General features: G+C 43.9%; 2 protein-coding genes across 2 annotated transcripts; one reads left to right on the top strand and one right to left on the bottom strand.

The window, feature by feature from the left end:
• Positions 1-1,440: 1,440 nt before the first annotated feature.
• Positions 1,441-2,376, bottom strand: LOC150050815 (putative olfactory receptor 3A4). Its single transcript, XM_090351557.1, has one exon. The coding sequence runs from the start codon at positions 2,374-2,376 to the stop codon at positions 1,441-1,443; it is 936 nt and encodes a 311-aa protein (XP_090207683.1).
• A 10,064-nt stretch (positions 2,377-12,440) lies between these two features.
• Positions 12,441-13,400, top strand: LOC150050814 (olfactory receptor 3A1-like). The gene has a single exon (XM_090351476.1). It carries the CDS (start codon positions 12,453-12,455, stop codon positions 13,398-13,400), a length of 948 nt encoding a protein of 315 aa, XP_090207602.1. The 5' UTR covers positions 12,441-12,452.
• Positions 13,401-14,243: the final 843 nt, after the last annotated feature.

The following is a 14,243-nucleotide window of genomic DNA, read 5'->3' as shown; positions in this document are numbered from 1 at the left end:
AGGAAAAATAATTAGTTAACAAAGGAAATGACCAGGAGGTACCAATTACTTAGAACCACTACTTATTATATTTTACATATTTCCTTTTATAATCCTTTAGTGAATACATTTTTTAGTAATAAATCTGTCACTATATAGAAAGTCAACTATCTCTGTGTTTATTGTTTCATTTTCCACATCTGCTTGTGCCCACCAGGCTCCTTGTTGCAAAGCATTTTACTTGACTTTTCTTCTGCTGGTGTTTAGCCACCAGTACATATAAGCACATAGTTCTCTCACTTTGAAACAAAAGCGAAACACACAAATCCCAAGTCACCATTAATATTCTGTTTCTCCATTGGCTATTCTTTTGAATTGGCGATACCCTTTCCCAGTGATAGCTGAACTTCTCCAGGGAGCTGTTTTCAACTGTGGTCTTCCTTTCCAGACTTCCTACGTGCTGGGTCTTCCCACTACATCCATGTTTCCCAGCACTGCTCTCACAGTCATATGCTGCCTGGGTGACTTCTTTCTAGCCAATGTGGCAAATGTCCATTTACATTTTTATTAGCAGGTATTGGTGGTTAAAGGGGGTTCATTTCGATACACACATCCAGTATACCCCAACCAAACTCCCTCCTTCCTCAATCAGTCTTCTGCCACCTTTTCTTTAAAAAAAAAAACAATTTAAACAGATTTCACTGCTCTACTGTAATAGTGCAAACAAAATACTTTGACTATCTCCCTGTTCTTTTAGCTTCTCCATCCCTTCACTAAGGAAAAAAGACAGCCTATTAGAAACATATATTTACATATAAATAGTTTCCAGCACTGTGCTTTAAATCTAAGTATATCTTAGGTAGATTTAATTTTTACTAGTGATGAACTTCAAATAGGGTGCTGAGTTATAACATTGGAACTATAATATTGGCAAAGATACAGTCATTGGTCATTGGCAGTATCATTTGTTCAACCTTTTCCAGGTCCTAGTCTAGTCAAATGTCTAGGAAGGCCTTGGAGAAGTCCATATCCTTTGATCCAGGGATGCTGCTAATGATTTCCTGCCTTCAGAAACTAAAGAATATAAGGAGAGACCACTGTTCAAGGGTGGTTATTGCAGCATTCCATACAACCAGATCATTTGAACCAAAATAGGTTCAGCCCCAGAGGCTTTGGGGGGAATTCCTCAACCTCTCTGAAGGTGTTTCTTAATCTATACCCACCTTATAAGCTTATGAGGATTAAATGAGCTACTAGAAGCCAGCCACTTAGAACAGTAACTGACACCTGATGCTCATGAGGAAAGTGATAGCTGTTGTCATTTTTCCTGTACTTTCCTTCCTCGCCTCCAATGTCTCCATTTCATCATACCCACACTCACGTGGCTGAACCGCAATGCCTCTTAGAAGTGGTAAGTGGAGGCAGGACATTGCTTAAAGCCAGAAAGAGTGTCCTTTGGGGCTACCTTCTCAAGAGCACCCTGCGCAGGGCGGCCTGCACGTCGGGGTTCCTCAGGCTGTAGATGAGCGGGTTGAGCATGGGGCTGACCACAGTGTTGAGGACGCCGATGCCCTTGTCCTTCTCTGAAGCCTCCACGGAACCCAGCCTCATGTAGCTGAAGACGCCCGTCCCGTAGAAGATGCCCACGATGGTGAGGTGGGAGCTGCAGGTGGAGAAGGCCTTCTTTCTGCCCTCGGCAGAGCGGATGCGGAGAACCGCAGCAGCCACATGGGCATAGGACACTGTGATGAGGACCAAAGGGGCCACACCCATGAAGGCCGCTGCTACAAAGAGCAACTGTTCGTTGAGCTGGGTGCTGGAGCAGGAGAGCTGGAAGAGCTGAGGAAGGTCACAGTAGAAGTGATTGATCACATTAGGGCCACAGAAGTGAAGAGTAGACAAGGCAACAGTCTGGGTCAGTGCATTACTGAAAGAAAAGACACAGGACATGCCCACCAAAGCCTTCTGGATTCCCCAGCGCATATGGGTGCTGTAGGTGAGAGGCTTGCAGATGGCCAGATAGCGGTCATAGGCCATGACAGTCAGCAGAAAGCAGTCAGCTCCAGCCAGTAGGTGGAAAAAGAAGAGCTGTGTGAGGCAGGAGCTGTAGGGAATGCTTCTGTCACTGGTCATGAAATGAATCAACATGACAGGGACAGTGACACTGATGCACCCAACATCCAGCACAGACAAGTTTCCTAGGAAAAAGTACATAGGGGTGTGGAGTTTGGGTTCAATAATAATAGCAGCCACAATGCTGAAATTGCCACCTAGAGTAGCCACGTAAGCAAGAAGAAAGATGACAAAGAGGATGGGCTGGAGAGCTGGAGTCTCTGTGAGACCCAGCAAGACAAACTTTGTCACAAACGAATCATTGCTCGAGGCGCCCAGATTCATGGCTCCCATTCACCAGCAGACTGAGAAAAGTTTGGAGGTAGCAAAGATGATAACAGGAGAAGGATATCTTGACACGAAGCACCAAACACAGCAATGTCCAGGAGAGGCCAGGATGTAAGAGAAAACATAATTTAAAGGAAACAAAGTTAAAGATTGAGACATAAGAGGGAAAGCTATGAGAAACACAATTTTTTAATGGGTGAAAAGAGGGAACGCTGGACAGAACTCAAACATTTTGAGCTGAATCCATACATATGCAACTCAGATATGGCGAGCCGACTGCAAGCTATGGCACGACTGAGAAGGCCACTGTGGTCCAGACTGAAAATTGACTTGGGAAGCCATTGACTTAGTGATGGACTTTTTAGAGAAAAGGTGAAATGAGAAAGAGTGAGATTCAATGATACTATATTGTGGGAGGTATTTCCAGCTCCAGAGCTGGTGGCAACTGGCTTTCTTGATTTTCTAAGTAGAATGATCATATTGCATTTCTCAGATCAGAAAATTTGACTCCAAAGTACTGACATTTTTCTGAATAAGAATTCGAAAAGAATTTTGAGCAGGTGAAAGCTAGAAGGCTTATGTTCCAAGGTGGGTTGAATGGATTTGTAGTACAGCTTACTCTGCATATTGAGTTAAATTCTCTCATGACTGGATTTTTGAGAAAACAGATACACGCATCCTGATTCCCCTCTGCTACAGGTCCTTTTTAAAAAAATTTAAATTTTATTGTCGGGATGATATACAGAGGGGTTACAGTTATATTCATCAGGTAGTGGGTACATTACTTCTTCAGCCTTGTTACCCTTTCCCATGTTTTTTCTCCCACTTTTCCTCTCCCACCCCTCCTACTCATCTTGTTTTTCCCTTATCTTCCCTTTTTCAAATAAACAAATGTATATATAATATATCAGGTATTACATTCAGCTACAGTAACAACATGAGATAAACCATAAGGGGAAAAGAAAAGAAATAGCTTCACATAGTACATTAAGAACAATCACAAATATAAACCTCTTGTTTACATACCCTGGTGTTAATTTCACTTAGCCTCATCCTATATTGCCATATGTACATAGCTTTTGAACTATTATGATACTCTGCTACGAGTATCCTAAACATATACTAATGGTTACAAATGAGGGAAACCCTGGAGCCTCTGTTTCTTTGGGTCTGGCTTACTTCACTTAATATGATTTCTTCCAAGTCTTCCCATTTCCTTACAAATGGGGTGGTGTCATTTCTTCTGATGGCAGCATAGAATTCCACCTGTACTACTGCCCAGTCTTTTGCTCTTCTACCTCTTGGATCTAATTACACATCATATAACCCTCATGTGCTCTCATGGGCCTGAGGACCCCAGTCTGTTACAGAGCTGAAGGCAGCCCACACGCTTGGCTACTTAAATGGTGCCTCCTTGGCCACTAGAAGTTGCCACAGGAATAAAGTACTCAGTGATTTATCTCATTGAAGGGTACATATTTAAGTCACGTGCAAGGAGCTCAACTCACATGGAAAGGGCAAAAAGCATGATCAGAGGAAAAATATTTCCTGTTGAGAGTCTGGTCTTTTTTTTCAATGCACATATTTAACAATTTCCTCAAACTCCAAAGCTGAACTACTTTCTTCCCTCCCAGTCTGTTTCTGATTCAACTATTTTCATACCAGGTTTGTTATCATCCCATTTTGTGTGGCTCAACACTTCAGTCCTCACGGTCTCCTCCCTCCTCCCCCCCTCTCACAGCCAAGCACCCCAGTACCAGTTTAGCCTCCTGGGATAGAGAGAATCCATTTTAGGCTCAGGAGTGAACTTCACAGGCAGCGAAGGGGTCTCAGAATGGCATACATGCAGTTAAAGGGTCAGGAACTTCTTGGACAAAGAGTAGGCCCAGATGGCCCCCATAAAGGGGAGAGCTTATAAAGGACAGAACACTCAAAGACACAAACAACATAGCTGACATCATTTTCATCTGGGGAATTTTTCTTCTCTTCACTGTCATTTACCCCTTTGGGGCCTCAAAAATTACCTTCTGGAGGTGGGGATCCAGGGCCAACTAAACACCTGTCTTTGCCAAAGACCTTGGAAGTTTCCTGGCTGGTGAAATTCATTTGTTTATTTAACAAATGTGATTTTACTTCCAGCCACCACTCTCATTTGTTACATTTTTATAGTTCAAATAACATTCAGAAGGTCTTTTTACTAACATGTATGAGTTGTACAGTATTTGTGCGTTTAGGGTGATATTTCCATACACACATGCAATGTCATTGAAACACTCCAACCTCCATCTTTTTTCAGTCCCTGTCACACACACACTCCCAATTTCTAGTAGCCACTCTTCTATGTTTTAACATGCAAGAAAACATGCAGCTCTCATCTTTCTAGATTATGTCACTCAACAGAATGTCCTCCAGTTCTGTTTATGTTTCTATAAATGATGAGATTTAATTCTTCTTCATGGCCAAATTGTGCGGCTATACCATTTTTTTCAGAAAGGTACCCTGTGGAATGTTCAGTGTTGGGGTCAGAGTTTAGTGGAACTGGGGATTTAATTCAGGACCTCACACTAGCTAGACAAACACTTTACTACCTGAATCACATCCTCAGACATTTTGTTCTTTGTTTTTAAAAACAGTCTGTTACTTTTGCCTGCATGGGCTTAGAACAAAATCCTCTTACCTCCACTGTTATGGCAACATGAATCAGCAGAGATCAAGACCACTTTTTCCAAGAGGATACAGGAGTTTGTTGCTGGCAACCTAGACCAGGCTAATGCCACAGAGGGTTCAGATACCGAGAAAGGGTAAAGTCTGGGTTTTGTACAAGCCGGTTATATACACTCTAATCAGAGAGGCCAGGGTCAGGGGGAGTGATGTCAACTCTACCTTGTGCAATCTCTACCTTGTGGGCTTTCTGTTAGCAATCCAGAGAGCCTCACTTGGTCTGCCCGAAACCTACATTCCAGCAGACACCCTCAGCTGCATTCTGTCAAAATGGTCTTTACTGAGAACACAGTTACTAGGTAGGGGTAACTATGTCTACTCCACCACCGCTGCCAAGAGCTGGGGTTAGAGTAATGCACCACCAGTAATGCCCAGCCTAGATCATTTTTTTATTCCTTGTATCCTCAGCTGCCCAGAACTATTTACTGAAACACTTGTCCTTTTTCTACTACTCTTGGTCACCCAGGCCACTTTATTTCCTGGACCTCTAAGGTGCTGTTTTGACTCATTTCTTTAATTTTGCTCAAATACAATCTGTCTTAATTACTGTGCCTTTAAAGAACTTATGATGGGTAGGGGCAACCAAGTGAGACAGGAAGTCATACTAGGTAGCAGTAGCTTTTCACTAACATTGGAGTCCAGAGCTGAACACTGGAACTACCAGGATGAACCCAGCTTACAAGTGGAGCCTAAGTTCATCCCCTGCAAGACATGTGCCAGGGACTTCAAAGACAAATGGCTAGGATGGAGAGTGGGGTGTGTGTGAGGGGAGGTAATATGTCCCAATGGCTTACACTTGTAATCTTAGCTGTCAGGAGGCTGAGATCTAAGGAGGGTTGATGTCATCCCAGGCAGGAAAGTCTGTGAGATCCTTATCTCTGATTAACCACCAAAAAGCCAGAAGGAATCTGTGGTTCAAGTGGTAAAAGCACCAATCTTAAGCAAAAATCTGAAGGACAATGCCTAGGACCTGAGTTCAAGCTCCAGGGCTGGCATAAACAAGTGCATGTACATAGGCGCACAGACACACACACACACACAGACACACACACACAGACACACACACACACACACACACACACAGAATCTGAAGATGAATAAGTAACCATTCTTCCATTCCCAACTGGCTAATCTATAAATGGAAGCACAAGGCCTTCATCCTGTATCCGGAAGACTTAGTGGTCAGATGATGAGAAAGCCATGGAAATGTCATTTAAATCCTGTTTTGGAGTTTCAGGTCCAGTTGTGCCTCATTCTTGGTGAAAAATATCAGGCAACTTACTAAACCTCTTCGAGCCCAGGTTTCCTTCTCTATAAAGTGGGGGAAAATACTGAAACTACATCAAAGAGCTGACAGGAAGACTGAGGAAGATTAAAGTGCCCCAAACAAACCAATTATTAGTGAATACCATTTTTATAAATTATTGCTTGATGATCCCCTAACAAGTGCTTCACATCTGCTACCTTGTTTAATTTTCAGGCCTACCCTGGGTGGCTGGAAATATATTTTTCTGTTTTCACAGATGAGGAAGTCAAAAACCAAAGGAGTTTGGTCCTAAATGACCATATAAATAACTAGAAAAATATGTCTGCCCATCTGCCATTCCAGGGCTGCTCATGTGGTGTGAGGCTTCCTTGGAAATGTGTGAAGGATAAGCTGGGGTTCTGTGGCCCATGAAAGGCAAATTCTCCGCTGTGTGGAAAAGTCCTGCTTATCACAGTTATAGGTCACTGAGGAAGTGTCGCTCACCTCTCTGCATTCTCATTAACCTCATCACCTTCAGCTTCTGAGGTCTGGGCCCAGACAATTCTATTCCTAGGAACCACTGGGACTCTCCTAATTCAACTCCGCTCTTCTGTTGTGACTTTTAACTCATTGTGGATGTTCCCCAGATGTACCACAAGTCTCCCCCCAAGACAGGTCCTGGTGGAGAAAGCATTGACGTCCTGAGGACTCGTGAGAAAGCTGAGTTTGGAGAAAGTGTTTCCCTTTTGCTTTCTTCTTGTGCCTCCTCCTCACCTCCAGGTCATGGCAAGTCTAGGCGTTGGCTTCTCTGCTCAGAGCTCCCACTGGGATCTGAGATCTGGGAAGAGCAAAGGATTTGTTCTGCAAACCCTGGTTTGGCCTCAGCATCACCTTTAGCTCTATGAATGACTTTGTATCTGTCTGAATAAATTCTCTGGGCTTCCTTGTGCTTGTGTGACAGATGTAATGAATACATCGGAATTAATATGATGAAACTAATGTCTGAGGCATGGAAATGAGGAGTCAGGAGTGAGGCTTTTTGGAGAAAATAAAAAACGTCACAAAGTCATGTATTCTCATTATTGAGCACTAGAACTTGAGTTCGTTAAGTTTGGGTTGTTTTTCAGTGTGTGGCTCTCCAAAACTGTCTCTGCTTCCTGGAGGATTAATTTCTAAGGTCCCCAGAGGTTAGCAAGAGAGGGGGAGAGGGCCCCAAGACAGGATGATCTCACATCTCCTTCAGTTATCTTCTTATATATAGCCCTTCGCTTCTCCCTGGGGTGAGGCCTTCTCAGTGCCTTCCCCTCTTCCTTGCAAACAATTCTTTCTGGCCTCAGGACCTGTAATCAGGTAAGTACTCTCTGATTCCCTTAAGCCCCTAGAAAAGGCACTTGTTTTGGTACCAAGTAAGTCAAACTCTTTATTTCATCAAGGATTCAGTAGGAAAATACTCTTTTTCAGGATAACACAGATACAGAGATACAGACCGAGGGCCCTTCTATTCCAGGGCACTTTGCCTACATTGGCAGTATCCTTGGCTGACACTTGCCTTTCTCTTCTATTGGAAACAGATGGCATTCAGAGAATGCAGCCCTTCTCCCTGGGCCTATTCCTCTGGGGAAAAATCCTAACTGTTATCCTGTAGTGAAGGGCCTGCTGAGTTGTCATCAGACACATGACAGGTTTAGATGGAATGTCAGAACAGGAAGTCATGGCTACTCAGGTCAGCCTGGATCACATGCTGGTCACCTGAGAGTGACAGTCTAGTAGGACTTTGTCAGCTAAGGTTATTACTGTGACTGTGTAACCACAGATCTCATCCTAGAGTACTGGTAATGACAATCAAGTCTCACCACTACAGATGTTCTTCCTGAGATGCAATCTTCTTGCCTAGTCTTTATTCAGAGGGCCTCCCACCCCCTCCTAATGGTCAAATTCTTTGGAGATGTTTTAGGAAAAGACATATGTCATGTGAACAGATGGTTACACTTTTCTAATGAGTCCTGACACCTGCCCCATTTAGACAAGGGGAGCTGAAATTCCTACAGTAGCACATCTGAACCTTTAGCTCAAATTATAACTCAAATCACATTAGTCTTTCATCTTGCACAAATTCCATCTAATCACACCAACATTTCTCAACTTCAACAGCCCAATCTGATGTCCTATTCCACTCAATCTTGTTGAATTTTATTAGTTAGAAAGTTCATTTTTCTCCCCAAATACTGAACACTTACTAAGTAGAAACTATGATGACGAGCATTACAAATGGAAAGCTATACCAGGGATAGCCATACCAAAAGCCACAGGGGAGAGCCAAAGTGTTCTACGGAGAAATGATCATGCAGCAGGTTAATGAAGACAGAAGCGGTGTAGTACACAATTTCACTGCCTAGAGTTGAGTGGAAAGGAGTTAGAGATGGGGAAGAACCAGAAAAAAATCTTTATAGAGGCATCATATTTTGGATGAGTCAAAGGACTTGAGAAACTCAAGTTAGTGAAAGGCATTCCAGATAAAACAGTTTAAGAAAGATGGGGAAGCAGGAAGCAGGAAATTTAGGACTCTGGCTTAAATCTCATTGGAGAAAACAAGTAGGAGGTAGTTAAGTTATTCTTTCATTGTTTAATAATCATGGGAGTTATTTTTCTCCATATGTCAGTGCATATGGTCTTATCAAATGAATTTTATACCTCTCGTCAGGACCACAAAAGAGAAGATTGGATATTGTTGTTGATTTAAGGAGATAGCACAGGGGTGCTGTACCCACACAGGCTCCCCTACCCAGTGGATGACACCACAACATGGTTTCCAAATGGATTTAGTCTGTTGCCTCCTTGCATCATGGCTCAATAACTTCAGAGTATTAAGAAAAGCATATTCTGTAAATGCTAGAATAGGCAACAGAACGCAGGGATTTTTTAAAGGCCTATGCTGCTATCCTTCCTAAGAGTTCCAAACAGTTCTTATCACTTCCCATCCCCAATAATATCCCAAAAAATTCTTAGAGTATAACTTGGGTTTCCTTTATTCATATGTTATGAACAACAAAACATTGAATATATTTGACAGATAACACTGAGGCAAAATGTAGCATTACATGATGTAGCTAGATCTTTGTCTTACACTCTAGTTGGACATGGAAATGTCTTTTCATAATTGTCAATTCATTTACACGTGTGTGTGTGTGTGTGTGTGTGTGTGTGTGTGTGTGTGCCAGTCCTAGGTGTTGAACTCAGGGCCTGAGTACTATCCCTGAGCTTTTTGGTTCAAAGCTAGTATTCTGCCACTTAAACCATAATTCCACTTTCAGTTTTGTTTTATTGGGTTTTGCCCCTTGTCAGATGAATAGCTTACAAATATTTTCCCCCCATTTCTGCTCCTTGTCTCTCTACTCCATTGATTGTTTGCTTCTTATTGAAATGAAAGGTTTCTTATATTGATATAATCCTATTTGTATATTTTGTTTGTGATGCTATTGGGTTAGAATACTATGGGGGGGTTAGAATATTATTTAAAAAATCTTTTCTATACCAATTTCTTAAAGTGTTTCCTCTATGTTTTTTGCTGTTTTTAACTCGGAGTCTTACATTTAGATTTGTGATACATTTTTTAGTTGAGTTTTTAATCTCTGATGGGAGGTAGGGATATTGTTTCATTCTTCTGCATATCTATGATGGATTTTTAAGTGCTTGCTAAGGTACCAGGAAGTTCTCTTGGGGAGTTGGTTAGAAGCATTTATCTTTAGCTGGCCAGTAGATGAATATCTGATAGCTTATACAAGTACTCTGATAATCTCATTGCTATGGGGTCAGCAAGCAGGCAAGATCCCTCAAGAGCACCATTTTGTAAAAAAGAAAATTGCTTTTATTTTCTCCAATTAAATATACAACATTGATAATCATTCTAATTAAAAGGACTTTGTAATCTTATTGATTTATACAAGCAGTGCTAAGTCACTTGATCTATAAGGATTTCTGAAAGAAGGAAGCGTTGAGGTCTACAGAAAGAAAAGGAGTAAATACCACAGAAATGTTTATTCTATTCATTGAAATATACATTTAAGATGTGGATTATGGGTCCAGAAGTATGGCCTACTGGTAGCGTGCTTACCTAGCATGCACGAAACCCTGGGTTCTATTTCTTGGTAACACATACACAGAAAAAGCTGGAAATGGTGCTATGGCTCAAGTGGTAGAGTGCTAGCCTTGAGAAAGTTCAAGAACAGTGCCCAGGTCCTGAGTTCAAGCCCCAGGACTGGCAAAAATAGATATGAATTATAAGTCCACTCCTGTGGGCAAAATGACTACAGCTGACTGCTGGTTACAACAGAGAGGGACTGGGTACATACAAGTTCCCAGAAGTCTCTATCACCCCTAAGAATAAGTGTCCTGATGCAAGAACGGTAGATGGGAATTCCACAGTACCAAGAAGAGCACAATTCTTTTTAAACACAGAAAAACCTATATAAGCACATTTTTTAATTTACTCTAACCCCATTAGCTCTAACTTAACAATGTTCCAATCAGTAAAATGATCATTTGGGCATTTGTTATGGATATTCTCTGTGATCTTGGCCTTCAAGAAGCATCCAAGAATCCATGACACCATGCACAAGCTCGCTGAAGTCAGTTATGAGCACTGACAAGGCCAACAGTGTACTCTGGCTGTTGAACAAACATTTGGTAGGCACTAACTGGTTGCTACCCAGCGCTTCCAGCTGAATGCCACCCTCTACACAGGATCTCCACAGTGGCTCACTCACATGATGCTTGGGATTTAAAAGAATGCCATAATGATTAGTAATATTTTTATTATTGAGAGATCATGGCCAATGTGGTTCCAGAGAGAATACCCTTGTTATTATTATTCACAATGCCTATAGCTCTACTCTAAAAAATTAAATACTTCCAAGGACCAAGTGTTGTCTGGTAGCTATGATTTTAAGAGATCATCAAAATGAAAGAAATCAAAGGACATTTTTTTGATAGCAGATAATAAACATTGTGAAAATACCCATCTCTGCTAAAGTATTGTCTTGGAGAAAAGAATAGGCCGCAAATTTCCACAGATAGATATCACATTGAGTGATTTTTTTGTGGAAGCTGCTAAATCAGTAGAATATACTATTTTGTTACAGGTGGATTTTGTGTAAAGAGGTATTAATTGTTCTTTCATTACATCAGAGAGCATTAAGGATAATTCAATAGGACTGAAGACCTTTAGTCTGCTGAGACGTAGTACCTTAGACCTGCTGGACACCACTAATCTTTTGTTTTTGAGGTGGGGGGAGTCATGGGACTTGAACTCTGGGCCTAAGTGCTGTCCCTGAGCTCTTCGGCGCAAGGCTACTGCCCTACTGCTTGAGCCACAGTGCCACTTCTGGTTTTCTAATGGTTAATTGGAGGTAAGAGTCTCATGGACTTTTTGGTGCCCAGGCTGGCTTTTAACCATGATCTTCAGATCTCAGCCTCTGGAGTAGCTAGGATTACAGGTAAGAGGCACCATGCCCAGCTAAGACTGTTAATCTTAAGGAACCTAAACATATATACAAGACTTATGGGCATATGTTAATGATATCCCATCTGTCATCATGAAAGTTAACCTGATTTATTGTACATCATCTAGAAGCAAACATAAAAATGGAAAGAAAGGCCAGGTGCCAGTGGCTCATACCTGTAATCTTAACTACTCAGGAGTCTGAGATTTGAGGATTGTAGTTAGATGCCAGCCTGACAGGGAAGTCCATGAGACTGTTATCTAAACCAATAAAAAGCCAGAGGTGGAGCTGTGGATCAAGTGGTAGAAAACAAAAAAAGATGTCAGGGATAATGTGCAGTGTCTGAATACAAGCCCCAGGACGGACACCCACCCCTTTATCCCCGACCCAATAAAAGGAAAGCAAGGAGTTTGAAACCTCCCCTATTCCTGAATGTCGGTAAGCTTGAAAGCAGCAGGGTTAATAGATGAGTCTGAGCCTAAGGCATCACAGGAGAAAATACCCCCTGGGATAGGTGGGAGTTTACCCTGGGCATGGCAAATAGAAGGGGTCAGATCATGAAGCTCGATTCTATTGACATATCTTGGAATATCTTATTCCAGGGACTCATGGAGCCAGCCTGTGGGGACAATGGCACTGCAGTCACAGAGTTCATTCTGCTGGGCCTGGTGGAGACGCCTGCGCTGCAGCCAGTTGTCTTTGTGCTCTTCCTCTTGGCTTACTTGCTCACCGTGGGCGGGAACCTCAGCCTGCTGGCCGCCGTGGTGGTGGAGCCCAGACTCCACACCCCCATGTACTTCTTCCTCGGGAACCTGTCCGCGCTGGACGTGGGCTGCATCACGGTCACCGTCCCGGCCTTGTTGGTCCGCCTCCTGACCCGCAGGCGTGCGGTTCCCTACCCAGCCTGCCTCACACAGCTCTTCTTCTTCCACCTGCTGGCGGGGGTGGACTGCTTCCTGCTGACGGCCATGGCCTATGACCGGTTCCTGGCCATCTGCCGGCCCCTCACCTACAGCGCGCGCATGAGCCGGGCGGCGCAGGGGCTGCTGGTGGCCGCGTCCTGGGCCTGCGCCTTCTCCAATGCGCTGACGCACACGGTGGCCGTGTCCACGCTCCGCTTCTGCGGCCCCGCCGAGATCCATCACTTCTACTGCGACCTCCCGCAGCTCTTCCGGCTCTCCTGCTCCAGCACGCGGCTCAACGAGCGGCTGCTCTTCGGTCTGGGGATCCTGATGGCCGGGGCTCCGGTGGTTCTCATCGTCAGCTCCTACGCGCACGTGGGCGCCGCGGTCCTCCGCATCCGCTCTGCTGAGGGCAGAAAGAAGGCCTTCTCCACCTGCGGCTCCCACCTCACCGTCGTGGGCATCTTCTACGGGACGGGCGTCTTCAGCTACATGAGGCTGGGTTCCGTGGAGGCTTCAGAGAAGGACCAGGGCATCGGCGTCCTCAACACTGTGGTCAGCCCCATGCTCAACCCGCTCATCTACAGCCTGAGGAACCCCGACGTGCAGGCCGCCCTGCGCAGGGGGCTGGCGGGGAAGCGAGGCCTGCCATGAAGGGTGTCCTGGGCAAGCAGAAGCAGGGGGGTGCTCCTTATCTCTCCTGGGTACTGGAGCATCGAAGAGCTCGCGCATTACTCCTGTCGGGAAGAAAGATTCTTGCTCAGCCAGGCACGGTGGCTTACCCCTGTAATCCTAGTTACTCAGAAGGCTGAGATCTGAAGATCAAGGTTCAAAGCCAGCCTGGGCACAAAAGGACTTAAGACTTTCATCTCCAGTTAACCTCTAGAAGTGGGAAGTAGGGCTTGACTCAAGGGTAGGGAGGTAGTCATGAGCTGAAGAGCTAAGGGACAATGCCCAGGCTGAATTCAAGTCCCATGACTCCCTCCACTCCCCCCAAAAAGAAATATTTTTGCTGGGTCTGTGGCTTTACCATTTAATGGCTCTGCAGTCCTTGGCTAGTGACTGTATGGCCTTTAGAACCCTTCCCATTCCAGGTGAAGGCGAACTGGGAAGCTGTCCAGGCACAGTCCTGCACAAGAGACCCTTCATTTATTTCTTGCAGGTGTCTCCAAAATTACCAGTGAAAGATGTTCTCGGAAGTGAGCCCAGGGAGTCACATCCTCATACCGCCAATGCCCAGGGCCTGCAGACTGCCTGGAAAGCAGCTCCTACCATCTACTTGCATGATGGCCATGCGTAATACAGTATAACTCCAGAAGCTGGTTCCCAGTACCAATACCCTGCTGAAATGACCACACTGAAGGGGATTTAATAGAGGGAGTGCATATTGCCTTTGGGATTTCTCATTTTTCTAAAATGCAAATATTCACTGATTTTTTTCATTAGGGATTATTATTTATAAAAACGATGAAATAAAATTAACAACAGAGGGCTGGG

The sequence above is a fragment of the Megascapheus bottae genome, chromosome 17, assembly GCF_031878675.1.
Source record: "Megascapheus bottae isolate mThoBot1 chromosome 17, mThoBot2.hap1, whole genome shotgun sequence".
In the NCBI taxonomy this organism is placed as follows: Eukaryota; Metazoa; Chordata; class Mammalia; order Rodentia; family Geomyidae; genus Megascapheus; species Megascapheus bottae.
Note: the sequence above shows the minus strand (reverse complement) of the source record. Positions and strands in the feature narration are given on the sequence as shown.

Excerpts from the sequence above, each read along its gene's own strand:
- LOC150050815 (XM_090351557.1), bottom strand. The coding sequence starts at position 2,376 with ATGAATCTGGGCGCCTCGAGCAATGATTCGTTTGTGACAAAGTTTGTC.
- LOC150050814 (XM_090351476.1), top strand. The coding sequence starts at position 12,453 with ATGGAGCCAGCCTGTGGGGACAATGGCACTGCAGTCACAGAGTTCATT.